This window comes from Parasteatoda tepidariorum, chromosome 8 (genome assembly GCF_043381705.1).
Source record: "Parasteatoda tepidariorum isolate YZ-2023 chromosome 8, CAS_Ptep_4.0, whole genome shotgun sequence".
Taxonomy (NCBI): domain Eukaryota; kingdom Metazoa; phylum Arthropoda; class Arachnida; order Araneae; family Theridiidae; genus Parasteatoda; species Parasteatoda tepidariorum.
Genome location: NC_092211.1, coordinates 69,583,577 through 69,599,116, shown reverse-complemented (window position 1 = coordinate 69,599,116; position 15,540 = coordinate 69,583,577). Strand labels below are relative to the sequence as shown.

General features: G+C 26.6%; 2 protein-coding genes across 2 annotated transcripts in view; one reads left to right on the top strand and one right to left on the bottom strand.

Annotated features, from left to right (window-relative positions):
- Positions 1–1,300: 1,300 nt before the first annotated feature.
- On the bottom strand, positions 1,301–7,120 carry LOC122268241 (trans-1,2-dihydrobenzene-1,2-diol dehydrogenase; the record flags this gene model as incomplete). The annotated part of the gene is given in 5 exon segments (XM_043051247.2): positions 1,301–1,425; positions 3,610–3,862; positions 5,744–5,907; positions 5,991–6,102; positions 7,100–7,120. Coding segments are annotated over 5 exon segments (675 nt in total), but the record flags the coding sequence as incomplete, so codon positions are not given.
- Positions 7,121–8,440: 1,320 nt separating this feature from the next.
- Positions 8,441–15,540, top strand: part of LOC107456422 (serine/threonine-protein phosphatase CPPED1) — a gene marked incomplete in the record, with an annotated part of 41,397 nt that continues 34,297 nt past the window's right edge. Inside the window, 1 exon segment of the mRNA XM_016074275.4 lies at positions 8,441–8,481.

Below are 15,540 nucleotides of genomic sequence, written 5' to 3'. Positions count from 1 at the left end.
AATGTTTTATCTCAGTGTTCAATGGCTTGTCAGAAAAATGATCTTAAATATTGTAAGCATTTAGAAGATTTGTAATTAATAAGCATTAATTTAATAATCCGACAATATTTTGAAAGTCCAAAACCGAAACTAACGGTAAGTCGAACTTCCGATATGTCGAAGTTTTTCGTCAGTCCTATGAGATTCGAGTTATCGCGAATTCACTGTATATCATTATACAAACTGTAATGTATAATATAATGATACATATAGTATAAAATCATATTTACTAGTAATTGTATATTTTGATTACTTGTACCCACAGCTACAGTAGTAATCAAAATTATGCGAAGTTGTAATCAAAATTACAAGTAATTGATTACTGTTTGAGTAACTGTTACTAGTAATTGATTATTGGAATCTCTTTGACATTTCTGCCCCATTCTGGTATCGATGTATTTTATCACGCATTTCTAATTTATTTATCATGCAGTCTGTGTTATCTGTCAGCTTGAACTAAAAAGTTTATATTTAAACATGACTGAAATAATATTTTAAAATAAAAATCAGGAAAATATCTTTACAAAAAAATTTCATAATATAAATGATTTAGATAAAATTTTGATTTTTCCTTGAAAATTATTTTTAAGATGAAAAATTAATGACATTATGCAAATGACTTTGGCTTGTTAATTTTAAAAAAAAAATTTTTTTTCACTCCAAGTATTCTCTTAAGCAATTCTAAATCTTTTTTTTTTTATTTAAATAATTAGATTTGTACATTTCCAAGCAGATCACACCAAAATTCAAGAGTATTTCATTCAAATCAGAAGAGTTCACAAATAAAATGAATAAATTTCTTTGTGATTAAATTTCTATTATGACCAAATAATGTTAAAAAAATTATTAGTTACCAAGTATGCTGACAATTTTTTTTTATTTTAGATAAGTAGTTTTCAAATGAATGTTTTCTAAGTTTAGGTAAAATCTGGAAAAATTGTTTTAAGAACTTAATTGATAACATAAGATTTACAAATGTTATTTAAATTATAAGTAATTCCATATAAGAATTTATCCACAAGAGAATTCATCTTTTTGTGTTAAAAATAATCTAGTAAAACAAAAAATTTTGACACACAAAATCAATTTGTGTAAGTCACAAAATTTCATCGGTAAATTACGGTAAAAACAAAATCTTCTAAAACACAAATCGTGATTTGTGTTTTATCAATAATTCACGTATGGTTAAGATATTTCAAAAAATGCTTATGAAATACAACAAAATTTCAACTCTATAATTATAATAAAATATTTTTCTTACCTTAATGATCCCTTTAGTTCCAATTATGACAAGTTCATTATTGCAGGGTGCAAGAAGAGTTGAGGTAACATTTGCAGTGCGATTCTTAGTGTATAAGAGGCTTGTACTTTGTATTGCATCAACGCCTGGAATTATCCATGAGATATTTATTACTAACATTTACTTCCTTATTATTGTAAAAGTTTAAAGGTTATAAACCACATCAAAACCAATAAAATAATGTTAACTAATTTTTGGTATCTAAAATTTCAAAATAGCATCTGCATTTGCTTAAAACTTCATTTAATAAAAATACTAAAAGTAACCATTAAATAAAAAAAAGGGCCACTTTCAGTATCAGCGTAAGACTGCACTGATATGTAACAAATAAAAACCTTTTTTAATTTTCACCTTCAGTTCAAAAAAAAAAACAGTCATGTATATATATATAATAATAATATACATAATATTTAGTATTAAATATAATATATAACACGATTAGAAAAAAAAAATTATTTAATAACAAAACGATGTTGTTGGTATTGAGGCTGATGATGAGGTTGGCATTTTGAAGAGCATTCACTTTAGTTCAGAAATATATGTGATATATTAGCCGTAGAAGTGGGAGAAAGTTTCAAGCAAATTAAGTAAAAATTGTATTTATTTAATCATTTCACAATAATGAGAGAAAACCAAATCAGAGAAAAACTGACGTGATTTCTTTTTTATATTAGGTATTTTTAAAGAAATATCTTGCAAGTTTTCCTTATAACTTGTTACAATGAAAAAAAATTATTTATTTAAATACGCTTTCACGATGAAGGTCACACGATTTTACACAAATTTTTAGAAAAAACATTGGAATTTTAAGCACCCTCAAACTCATGCGCATCGCAGTGACTAAATTTTTTAAGGGGAATAAAATTAAAATGAACAGTCCCAATAGCTCTCTAAATTTCATACATAAGGAAAAAAATTCTTTTGTCGTTGAATATTTACTAAAAGAGTGATTATATCTTTCTTATTCTCAACTTCGATGAATTTAAATTGATGATGATTCACAAAATTTTTTTATTTGTCAGAAATATTGTTAGGGTCTTGAAGATTTCTAATTATTGAGATGACCATATAACAACGTCCCCTTGCTAACGAACCCATGCTGAAACTAATTCATTTTCCTGTCTATTGGGGATTTAAACAAAATTCAGATATATTCTTACTCTGTGAGCACTCTGAGTAAATTCAAGCATTGTCAATACTTTTGCTTCTTCATTTGATTTTATGCTTTAATAGAATTCTTTTCCATCATCTTCTCTTATTATGCTGCCACCTCTTTTAATTTTAATATCTCTGATTCTTCCCGACCACCACATAGCAACTCGTGAGTATCATTAAATTAGCAAGTTCTAATTTTATGGGAGGATATTATCAGTGATTGATATAGGCAATTTTGTTTCAAACAAGGCGATTTGTTTTTGGTAAGACATCAGGAAAATTATACAAGAAAAGAATTGTTGTTGAACGAAAAATATTTCTGTTGAATGACCTTGAAAATCAAAACTGAGAAAAGCTGCTGTAATCAAATATAAATACTTTCTTCCTTATAAATAGATTGTATTAGCTGTTTCATTGATTACAACATGCACAGAAAATATTTTATATTAATACACAAAATAATTGTGAAAATACGAAAAATTCAAAAAATTGGAAAAATATTAATCAGTAACAAATCATAATAATTAGAATTGTTTATAATTCGAATTTTTTTCCAATACATGAAGTTGCTATATAGAATAAACAATATAAAATAAAATTTATTTTATTTAGTACTAAACTTTTATTTAGTGCTAAACATATTTTAAACAGAATTCTGTAAAAAAAAAAAATCTTCTCACTATTAGAAAAAAGACCTGTAAAATTAGTTCGCTTACATAATTATAAACAAAAGTGACCAACGATTTCGAAAAAAAACCCAAACAAAGTTAAAAGAAAATAAGACTCCATTGTTTGTTGTATTTTGATTAGGAAACAAAGAAGTCACAAAATTTCATCAATTGCTTGCAAGAAAACTATAAATGTTTTCTATTGCTTATCAGACCATTCCAACTGAATTGCTTCTGCAATTATTTGTAAATTTTATGCCCAGACTGAACCCTGACGTTAATGTGGATAGTAAGTTTAAATAAAATTGTAAACTAAGGGACTGTTTTTTTTATTTATTTATTCTAAGTGTACACAAACTTTAAAAGAAATTATTCTTTGTGAGAAAGAATTATCTTCTTTCATAATTTACTTGTAATTTAAATTTTATCCTTCAAAATAAGACTAACCTCCATCACTTAAATGACCAACTGTTGCAACTTTTGTGGGTTTATCACCACCGTAAATCATAGTAACGGCATTCAAAGTGTAAACACCAAGGTCAAGGACAGAGCCACCTCCCTGCTCCTTCTTCATTAACCTCAGTACTTCAAGAAGGTTCTGACCGAAGTTGACATTTATGTGCACGACATCCCCAATTTTACCACTTTTAATGAGATCCATGAAAAATTTGTAGGCTGGAAAAAATCTGCTCCATAATGCCTAAAAAAAGAATTAATAATTTTATAACACAATTTCGACATGACTTAGAACAAATTACATAATTATTATTTCATTTAACCATAAAAAGAAAATACCAATTAAAATTTGCCCCATCATATAACTCTAAATAACTGTACAAAACTAAACATTTCACCTTTAGGTTCAAATACTCTCATCAAGGAATGAAGAGAAATCCTTTCATTCTGTGTCCCAGTACTAATCTTCATACTATTAATGCTACCAAAGTATTAATAGTATAGTAAACATCATGAATGCAATTTTTTTTAAAATTGTCTTTATTAAATGAGGGTGAGAGTACTAACTTTGCTTTTGAGAATGGGACCTTTTACAAAATTCAATTCTGCAGTTAACACCCCTACATTACAGCTTTAAGATACTTTTAATTATAACAGTTACTAATTTAAAGTAACAGAAACGTTTTGTTTACAGAAGAAAATATGGAATAAAAATGTGTAAAAAATTTTAATTGTAAAAGAAATATTTTATTAACATTATAGGCAATATTCTTGCATTTTGTAGGTGGAAAATGCAGTAATTATTTCCTCTTCTGTATGTTGTAAATCATTACACAAATTAAAATTTGTAAATAAATTAAAAATCGTAAAAACCGTGCAGTAAATCCTGAATCACGGGAATAGAACTCTTTAAAAAAGAAATACTGAAATAAGTGTATGTAAAATATGATGTTCTTTAAAGAAAAAAAAAATGAAAGAAAGAACATAATTTCTAGAAAGAACTATCTTTTAAACCTTTGCGATATCTGAATTTTTTATTTTATATTATTAATTTTGAAATTCCAGTCATTACTAATTTTGTTTTAAAATCTAAATGAGAACAGAAAAATCATGATTATTTCTTTCCTTTCTGATGCGCAAGAAAGACATCTTTGAAAAAAGAAAACATTTTTTGAAAAATTGCACATAAAGAAAAACCTAAATTTTTCCCTTCTCAAATTAAAATTTTTCTGCGAAAACTGAAATGTTCTGCGACTGTCGCCACAGTTCTGCCACAGGGAACAGACATAGTATTAAGAAACTTTTTGTGATTAAAACCATAAAAGAATGTAGAAACTGAAGATTTTTGAACATACTGGAAAAAAATATAAATAACAACGTCACCCACATCAAAAGTAAACAAAATAAGAAAATTAAAATATCAGAAGCATTCCCATACTTTTAATACCAAATGTTTATATGCATATGCAACTGCCTTTTGGCACTTAAATATCATTAATGAATTGTAGCTCTATGGTCAAACTTTGTAAGGGAAGCCCATTTACAAAGATTCTGATCAAATCGATTCTAGCAAGACCAGCTGTCTGAAAGGTTTACTGAATTTTATTCCCATAAATGCAAACTCCCAACACTGAAAAAACATTTGATTTCTGAAACACAACATTTTAAAAGACACAACGTACTCAGCAGTCCAAATTTTTAGGGGCCAATGGTTAGTTGATGAGCAGAAATTTTGCACCCTAATTTAATATTCCATTTAGCTTTTAGTGCATTATTAAGTTTAATACTTTTTCCCTATTGTAGATATTCAAGCTTATAAAATCAAATGTTTTCAGAAAAAGAGGGGATTTTAATAGGCGATGGTCAGTATAATTTAGCTAGTGAAAATTGTTTAGCTAGTGAAAATATCTGCAGAACATTAGATATTATCAAAAATCTTGTTACAGAATAATAGACATGATTCTACTCCTGGGTCAATACAATATAAAAGATTTGTATAGTTCATGAGCTTGTATAGCAAAATGATATGCAATGTATATAACAACAGAGTGTACCCAAAAATTGGAAGACGATAATAATTAATATTACAATAAAGTCAACTTAATATATTAATTATGGTTATTACTTCCATTAGAAATCGCTTCTGTTTCCTTGCAATTTCTACAAGTTTTTTTGTTTGCTTGGCATTCAAGGTCATGGGTTTCTCCATCAAAACGTGCTTTCCACTCTCAAGCATAAGTTTTCCAACAGCATAGTGATGTGTAGCAATAGTGCCAACATATACAACCTCTTCAAAGGAATAAAAATTATTGTTAGGAATTAAAAATGCTATAAAATTAAAATAAGAAATAATAGTAATAAATATATGTCACCAATATCAGAATCTTTTGCGAGATCTTCATAGGATCCGTATGCTTTTGGAATATCATGACTTGAGGCAAATTCTTTAGCAGAAGATAAATTTCTGGCAGCAACTGCAATAAACTAGGAATGGAGACTTTTTAAAAATGCATAAAAGTATTATATTATAACCAACGTTGAACAGCCGTAAAATGTAAAAATGCTGTATTTATTGTAAAAAGTGGGTACTGTTATAATAGTTCTCCAAATATCACACATAAAAAAAAATTGAAAGAATAATATTTTAGTCTTCAGGAACTTTGCCAAAATGTGTAAAAACCTGCTTTATGTACCACTGAATGCAGCAGTGTATTACACCTAATAACTCTCAAATATTACTTTTCTGACACTTCAGTACTTATATTTGTACTAAAATATAAAATCCAAAAAAAAAGTACAAGTATATGTAAGAATTTTTTGGTATCAGACAAAGTAGTTTAAGATCCTCTAGGATAGGTATATCATATAGAAAATAAATATCCCTATATAAATTTATATACAGTTTTCAGCAAATAAAATAAATAAAAATGTATAGAAACAAGTCAGAGAAATACAAAAAAAACAACAAAAAAAAAACAAGGGAAAATAAAAAATAAAAAAATTTAAGAGAGGAAGAAAAATTATTATTAAATAGAATATTTTTAAAAGTTTAAAAAGCCGGAAAACAAAATAAGGAAAAGATATAAATTTGTTGTCAGCTCACATATATCGGCAAAAAAAAGTGTTTTCTAATATTGTATTAATATTACTAAAGTAAAATACATCAATACAATAGTGTGAGGAGGACTAAATAATTATGAAGAAAATAAATTGAAATAAAAATAAAACGTGTTAAGAAAAAAATACAACAAAAAAAACATATCAAGCAAAAAATAAAAATTGAATATATATATAATTCTTGGAATTTTAATTTTTTGCGTGATATGTTTTTATTTTGTATTTTTTACTATATTATATATATATAAGTATATTAATTAAAATTAAATAATTAGAAATAAAATTACATTCAAAATTTATCTTTGTTCTGACACAGAAATACAATCTCAATACTTGAAAAAGAAAACATTTTAAAATGGCATACTTCATGATCTCCTTTAGGCATACTTNTATATATATATATATTTTCATTATTTCTTAGCGAATAACCTTTGTTATCAATGAAAAAAGACTTTAAAAATACTTTTTTTGAAAAAGATTCAGTTTGTTATAATTAATAGCTTTAAAGAAAACACAGTTGCTTCAATCAATAATTTTTTTTAAAAAATATCAATTTATTTAAATTACAATTTAAATAATGATTTATATCAAGTAATTTAAGTCATGCCAATCCTGGCAAAGACCCAATATAATAATTGTATGACTGAATATAATAAAATAAGCTGTTTTTTTATTATCAATGTCAGAATATATATTTAGAAAAATATTCCTGAATGCACATTATGTATAATACAAAATATTTTATTAAAAAAATTCTTTTTTTCTTTTGTTTTTGTAATATTTACAGTTTTTCTCTTAATTCAGATTAAAAAAATATTAACAAGCAATTGAATGCAAATATACGCATTAATTTCTCGCACTTAATTACGATCAAACCAGTAATTTTTTTAATTTTTATTTTCAGAATAATTTGTTTTACAAAATAATATCCCCCTTTTTTCATAACATATTATTTACAGTAAAATTTAAAAAGATCTGACGTTTATTTTTAAAATATTCTTTTTAATTATAAAGAGAAGGAAAATGAAAAGTTGTATGAAAAATTTTATGCATACTTACAAACGATTGTAATTTTTTTAAATAGAAATAAAAAAAAATCTTTTAAATCAGTTAAGTCTTAAACCCTCTGATGTTTCAAGAAGTTCTAGAAATAAAAAAGACAATTCATAAAGGACTTTACAAAAGATAATTTTTTTTTTATTATTTTGAAAGACATCAAAATGATATCTGATTGATAAAGAAATATCACAAGAAAGTTTTTTTAATTAAAAAAAAAATGATAAAATAAAATAGATCAGTCTACCTGAGTAAAGAATCGCTATCGTGTAATTAATTTTATTTTTCAGAAATGAGATAAGACTTTATCGATCTAAGTTCAAGGTAATTACATGATTGTTAAAAAATATTATCAAAAGCAATTAAAATCTGCTAAATATACTTCAAGCTAAAAATACTATTTCAAGCGAAATACACTTCTTTATTATCACTACAAACATTAAAAAATAAATTTCAACCATGCAATGCAATTCCTAATATTACATTGAATATTATTAGTAAATGTTTAAATTACAATTAATTTGAATCTGATCAAATTTAAAGTTAGTAGATTGGTTTCTATTTATTTGAAAGTTTTAAGCTGCCTATTTCTGGACTACTTAAGACAATGCAAGATCTGATATTCCTTAAAAATAAGAAGCATTAGTGATGTAAATCACTCTTCTCAAATCAGATAAAGTAGAAGCCCGGCGACCTTAACTTATTTGAAATTAACTTATTTACTTGAAATCGTTATTTTTCTTTCTAAAATTAAAAACACGGTTTTTAAATTGAGCGAAGAATTTTTATTTACATGTGAATAAAAGAGTGGAGTTAGAATTTTCCTGTAAAATCCTGTTTTATTTTCAATGATTTCTAGTGTTATTAATATTCATTGTAATTGATTTGTCCTTTGTGTTGTTTTTGTAAATATACTGTTTCTACGTTTTTGTATTGAAAAACTAAAGCATTTATACAGTTGTTTAAGATTATATATAAAATTTTTCATGATGCTGTAATTTCAGTGAGAAATATATAACAAAAAAAAATTAAAATAGGGGTGCACAACCTTTTTCAATGAGGGGCTATGAAAATTTCTGTACCCGTGTTAATGGCTAAGTTTTGGTGACTTCCTGACAATAGCTTGTGAGTAACTGAGTTTCTAGTGTAGAATTTTTTCGAGTGAACAATTTTAATCGTTGTAAATGAATTTGTGCCACATTATTTGCAAATATTAAAATTTTTTATAGTGAAGTACATCCAGTGATGCCCCATATGGATGATGTAATCAAATTATTTGATCACTAGTAATTCCTGATCTTTGTTACAAACATAATCGGGTTGAGATTGTAATTTTTTGTTGTAATATAAGGACTAGTATTCAAAAGATATTACTAGTCCATACCAGGGTTGAAAAATTTTTGGCAATTGACAGTTTTATCTGGTTATAACTGTCATGTCAACAATCTTTTTGAATCAATCTTCTTTCAATTGTTAAAAACCTAAAATTTTGTGAGGAAAATAATTATTACCTTTTATACACAAAAAGTTATTTGAATACATTTAAAAGTGATCAATCTTTTGTGTTCTTTAATTACTTTGACATTAAACCCCTTTCTTCATCAAAAATCACTTATCTATTATAAATATTAATTATCATGCATAATTAAATTAAATCTATTGTAACAAGCTAAAATTTATTCTGAAAATTCTACTAAATATGGATAATAATTAAATAAAATATTGAAGCTAATAATTCCTTTTGCTAAATAGTTGTTATTTTGTATTATTAGAGACCACTTCAGTTTTACTTAATCTTACAATATCTACCTCAATCATAGCATAAAGGAATTAAAATCTATATTTAAGTTGATTTAAGCACTTAGTTATCTATATAAGCTGAGTAGTAATATTATTCTAAATGATAACCGTAAAGTATAAATAGTAATTTTTTTTCTTTTGAAAAAGCAGTTAATAATAATATCAATATTTTTAGCTTCATTTTTCATACATTACTTATATATACAGTGTTTTCACTACAGCGCGAGAATCTCGCATATTTTTTTCTTTTCTCGCATTAAAAAATTATTACTGCGAGAAATTCGCGCATTCTATAAATCAATTTCAAAATTCGCGAATTTCTCGCATTTTGGAAGAAGCTTCGAATTACGCTATTTAGAATAAAATCCGTTTCACTTTTCTTCCTGGATCTCTCATTATTTTCAACATTTGCTCCGTTATCTAGCTTCCCTATTTACCAGTATTGTTCAGAACCTTTTCGAACAACAGAACACAACCGAACCACGGAACCCCTTTCAGAATACATTTTACTGCAACCACGTGCTTACGATATGTAAAGTTTTTTCATGTAAGACGTTCAAATTTTTTATGCACTAATGTAAGAGGGACAAATACCTAGTAAAGGCAAAATCTTCTATGATGATGCAGCAAGAATATTCAATGCTTTAAAAAATAGAAGACGTTAAAAATGTATTATNAAGCTGCCTATTTCTGGACTACTTAAGACAATGCAAGATACGATATTCCTTAAAAATATGAAGCATTAGTGATGTAAATCACTCTTCTCAAATCAAATCAGATAAAGTAGAAACCCGGCGAAATTGCTGAACTTGAAATTGTTATTTTCCGGTATTTGTTATCGTTATTTTTCTTTCTAAAATTAAAAACAAGGTTTTTAAATTGAGCGAAGAATTTTTATTTACATGTGTTTAAAAGAGGGGAGTTAGGTATCTGCATTTTTGAATTTTCCTGTAAAATCCTGTTTTATTTTCAATGATTTCTAGTGTTATTAATATTCATTGTAATTTGTTTTGTCCTTTGTGTTGTTTTTGTAAATATACTGTTTCTACGTTTTTGAATTGAAAAACTAAAGCATTTATACAGTTGTTTAAGATTATATTTAAAATTTTTCATGATGCTGTAATTTCAGTGAGAAATATTTAATAAAAAAAATAAAAATAGGGGTGCACAACCTTTTTTAATGAGGGGCTATGAAAATTTCCTTACCCGTGTTAATAGCTAAGTTTTGGTGACTGCCTGACAATAGCTTGTGAGAAACTGAGTTTCTAGTGTAGAATTTTTTCGATTGTGCAATTTTAATCGCTTTAAATGAATTTGTGCCACATTGTTTGCAAATATTAAAATTATTTATAGTGAAGTACATTAAGTGATGCCCCATATGGATGGCGCAATCAAATTATTTGATCACTAGTAATTCCTGATCTTTGTTACAAACATAATCAGGTTGAGATTGTAATTTTTTGTTGTAATATAAGGACTAGTATTCAAAAGATATTACTAGTCCATACAAGGGTTGAAAATTTTTTGGCAATTGACAGTTTTAACTGTCATGTCAAAAATCTTTTTTTGACATAGTTTTTAACAATTGTCAAAAACCTAAAATTTTGTGAGGAAAATAATTATTACCTTTTAAACACAAAAAGTTATTCGAATACATTTAGAAGTGATCAATCTCTAGTGTTCTTTAATTACTTTAACATTAAACCCCTTTCTTCATCAAAAATCATTATCTCTTATAAATAGTAATTATCATGCATAATTAAATTAAAGCTATTGTAACAAGCTAAAATTTATTCTGAAAATTCTACTAAATATGGATAATAATTAAATAAATATTGAAGCTAATAATTCCTTTTGCTAAATGGTTGTTATTTTGTATTATTAGAGACCACTTCAGTTTTTTTTAATCTTACAATATCTACCTCAATCATAGCATAAAGGAATTAAAATCTATATTTAAGTTGATTTAGGCACTTAGTTATCTATATAAGCTGAATAGTAATATTATTCTAAATAATAACTGTAAAGTATAAATATTACTTTTTTTTTATTTTATGAAAAACCAGTTAATAATAATATCAATAATTTTAGCTTCATTTTTCATACATTACTTATATATAATATGAAACATAGTAGGTATTAATTATAATGCAAGTATTATGAATGATTTAAACAGTTATGTAACATATATTCTAATAAAATGTCCCCCAATGGCGGATAATTAAACTTGCCTCAGATTTTTAACAGTTTTTGTCAGATAGAGACTGTTTTCGAGACATTTGTCATGAGGAAAACCAGTTTTTGACATTCTAAACCCAAGCCTGGTCCATACACATTTTCCCTGGTCTATTTACATGTCTCTATTAGATTTTCTTTTTAAAAAACAGGTCATGAAACCAATTTAAATAAAAAAATTTAATGCAAAGAATGTGTCATGTTTACAATATGCTATTTTACCTATGATGATGAAATATGCTATTTTAAGACAAAGATAGAAAACCAAACCAGCATACAAAAATGGTAAAATTCTAAGGTGATCTAAATATAGAAAAAGTCCAAAATCATGAAGCAAAAATTTAATTTTATTTAACAATTCACTTGATTTAAATTCCTCATATTCTAACCAAAAATATCTAAAATATTTCTTCTCAGTTTTAAAACGTTGATCAAAAGATACTGGGGCCAAATATCTGAAGAAAAACTTCCTGTTGTGTCTTTCTTCTAATTAAAGTTTTCCTGGATTTCTTAAAGGTATTGTATTGTAACTTTGTATTCTCTTGACAAAATGAATTATTATGATTAGGATTAATATACTTTTCTAAATGGTTTTATGAGGACAAATTAAAAGTCTAATTTATGTATTTAATTAATTAAAAGTTTAATTAATTAAAAATCTAATGCTGTCTTAAAAAATAACTAAAATGACTAAGAAAGGTTTTACAGAATACTAATGCAACTTTTTCTGAATTTAAGTTGGAACATCATTTTTAGATGTCTGAATATATTTTATTGTCATTTAAAAACGAGGTTTAGAATTTATTTAATAATTAACTTTTGAAATAACTGAACTTTCTAACTTTCCCTCTAAACATTCGACCACTTTCCTGTCCAAACTATTCGGATCATATTTCCCAGATGGCAGCCCACGCATAATTCAAGTCTCAAGATTATCTGCCAGATTTGGAAGAATACCCCATATCTGTAAAAAGAAAAAAGAAAGTAAATTTATTCTCAGAAAGTACATTTTTATATCTGATTTTGTTACTTAAATTATTGCTCTAAAATTGATTAAAATATTTAACGTTTGCTTTCAAACCGTTAAGTTTTAGTTTGTGAAAATCTGATCATTAGACAAAAAGTCATTCAGAGTTTTTGTTCACTGCAACGATGCATTTATAATTTTGTACAATGCAATTATAATTTTGTACAATGCATTTATAATTTTGCATAATGAAATTATAAATTTTTTTTTTATTTGTTATATTCATTTTCTGATTTGTATTTTTTCTTTGTGGTTAAATATAATTACATTAATAGTTGTATAATTCTTATAATGTGTATTATTTAATATTTTATAGAAAGTAATAGTGAGTGGAATTGACCTTTCTGCTTCATACAGGGCGCAGATACACAACTAGGTATGACTGAGGAATATATTAAAAAACGACCAAATCCTGGCTGGGAAATAGAAATGGAATTGACAAGGAAAGCTATCAGGACTGAGAATAATCTATCTCCAAAACCTCGTTTTTTTGTTGTTTGTGGTGATCTTATTCATGCAATGCCAGGTGAATAATTTAATCCATTTTATATCTTATATGAACTACAATTTTTACTTATGCGTAAGTTAGGTAGTTAGTTATCCCTTATAGTTAGTTCACTTACCTCCGTATTCACCGTTGACTCTGACCTGACGCGTAACTCCCAATTCCGAAACCCCCGGTTTGGAAACTTTGACCGAGAGTTCAAAAGCAATTCCACCATTATTTTTAGACCGTCGGTTTCTTAACTGTGGGTTACTTGACCGGCAGTTACAGGCATTTTCTTATTGGAGACGAAGAGACATATATTCCTACGAAGAGACACGTGATAACCGCCTTGTTTGTTTACTCCTGAAGTGGCATGCTCGATTACTCGTAGTTTTTCATTTTTTCGTCTTTACTTCTATTACTTTAAAATGGCTCAAAAATTATATTTTACAGTGACTGAGAAAGAACTGCCGATGCAGCTAGTGGAGCCGAAGCTTTCAATAATAGAAAACAAATAAAATTACATCTTGTGAAAAAGCTGAAGCTTTCATAGAAATTGCGCAGGAGTTTAACAAAACTCCTGGAGTAAATCCTCGAACTGCAATACAATTAAGACAGTGCTACTCCAATATATAAAGAAATTAAATAAAAAAGCTGCTAGGGCGAGGCAGCATATCAGGTTAACTGGGGTAGGAGAAAATGCATGCCCCCAGTTAACGGATATCTATCGATGCCTCTATTAACTTATCCGTTGAGATCAAGTTACGATAATGATTACATGGATATAGAAAGTAAGTATTATTTTATAATTTTGAGTTATAACATATGTGTTAAAAATTAATGTTCAGAGAATATTTATACTGGCGCTCTGTGAATAATTTGTAAAGTAATTTTCAATAGATGCAAGTTTAGTTATTATTTTGAAAAATAAAAACGAAGTTATAAAATGCAAAGTGTAAATTTCGATTCTCTGCTTTTTTTTATCTGATTGTAAAATGTTAATATATAATTTAAATGTTAATAATAATTTTATTGAAATATATCGAATGAGTTCAGAGTGCCATTTGATATAATCCAAAAAAATTTTAGAAATTGAGCACTTCACTCAATTTTATTTATATCCTAGTGGAATTTATTAATTAGTACATTTAATTATATTTATCTGATTGTTAATATTGTTTGTTTTATCTATTATACTAATTTTTAAATAAATATAAAAAACCATATGTGGGTCAACAAACAATTTAAATCACTGATTAGTTGGATTGCTTTTTATTGAAAGCTGTAATTATTTTTTTATTTAGTACTTAAACCAGAGTTGCAAAACACCCGGGTTTTTCTAGAAAAACCCAACCCGGGTGGGTTAATGGGCTTTTCATGTTTTAATGGAATTTTTTTTCAAAAGAGAGGGCAGAGATAAGTACCTTATTTTGGCACTGACTAATCAATAGTCATATAGTCAAATCAACATAACTCTTAAAAAAAAATTAAAATTCATATTAAGTGATTGAAAATTCATACTTAAGCTGTTGACGTAAAAATTGCACCAATTCAAATTTAGCTGTATTATCGAATTTGATTCGTGCAATGTTTACACAAGTTTGGTTTGTTTATCACAATATTAAAGAAAATTCAAAATAGAAAATGCATTTTTTTGAGAAAAGCTGTTTCTTTCAGTATTTTTAAAAAACAGTAATATTGTTGACTTCTTATTAATTTTTGAAGGCCCTTAACCCGAACCTATTTGGCCTAGGCGATTCTAATTTTTTGGTTTAATGAATTTCCTACATGTTAAGCACTTTGAATATTACTAATCGGTGTGATTTTTTCATTTTTAGAAAAAGCTGAACCTGAACATATTTTTCCGATAGATAGTGAGGCTTTAGATGAAACAGTAGTAAGTATTGTTTTTATTGTTAGCAAATAATTCTGGATTAAATAACTATGCCTAGTAATTATTATGCAGCATATGTATACTATATTTGCATTGCTTAATTCCAATGGTGCAGCTAAGGTTTTCAGCATCTAAGGACAATTTCGTTAACTATTCAGGTTTTGTTTTACCTTGAAATATGTTGGGGCTGTGAAATCATTCTTTTCTAAACCAATTTATTTATGCCTCAGACTTTGTAAAAACTTGAAAGCTGTCCTTGGCACTGTAATATATTTTGACAAATCCCGGATCAACTAGGAGACTAGA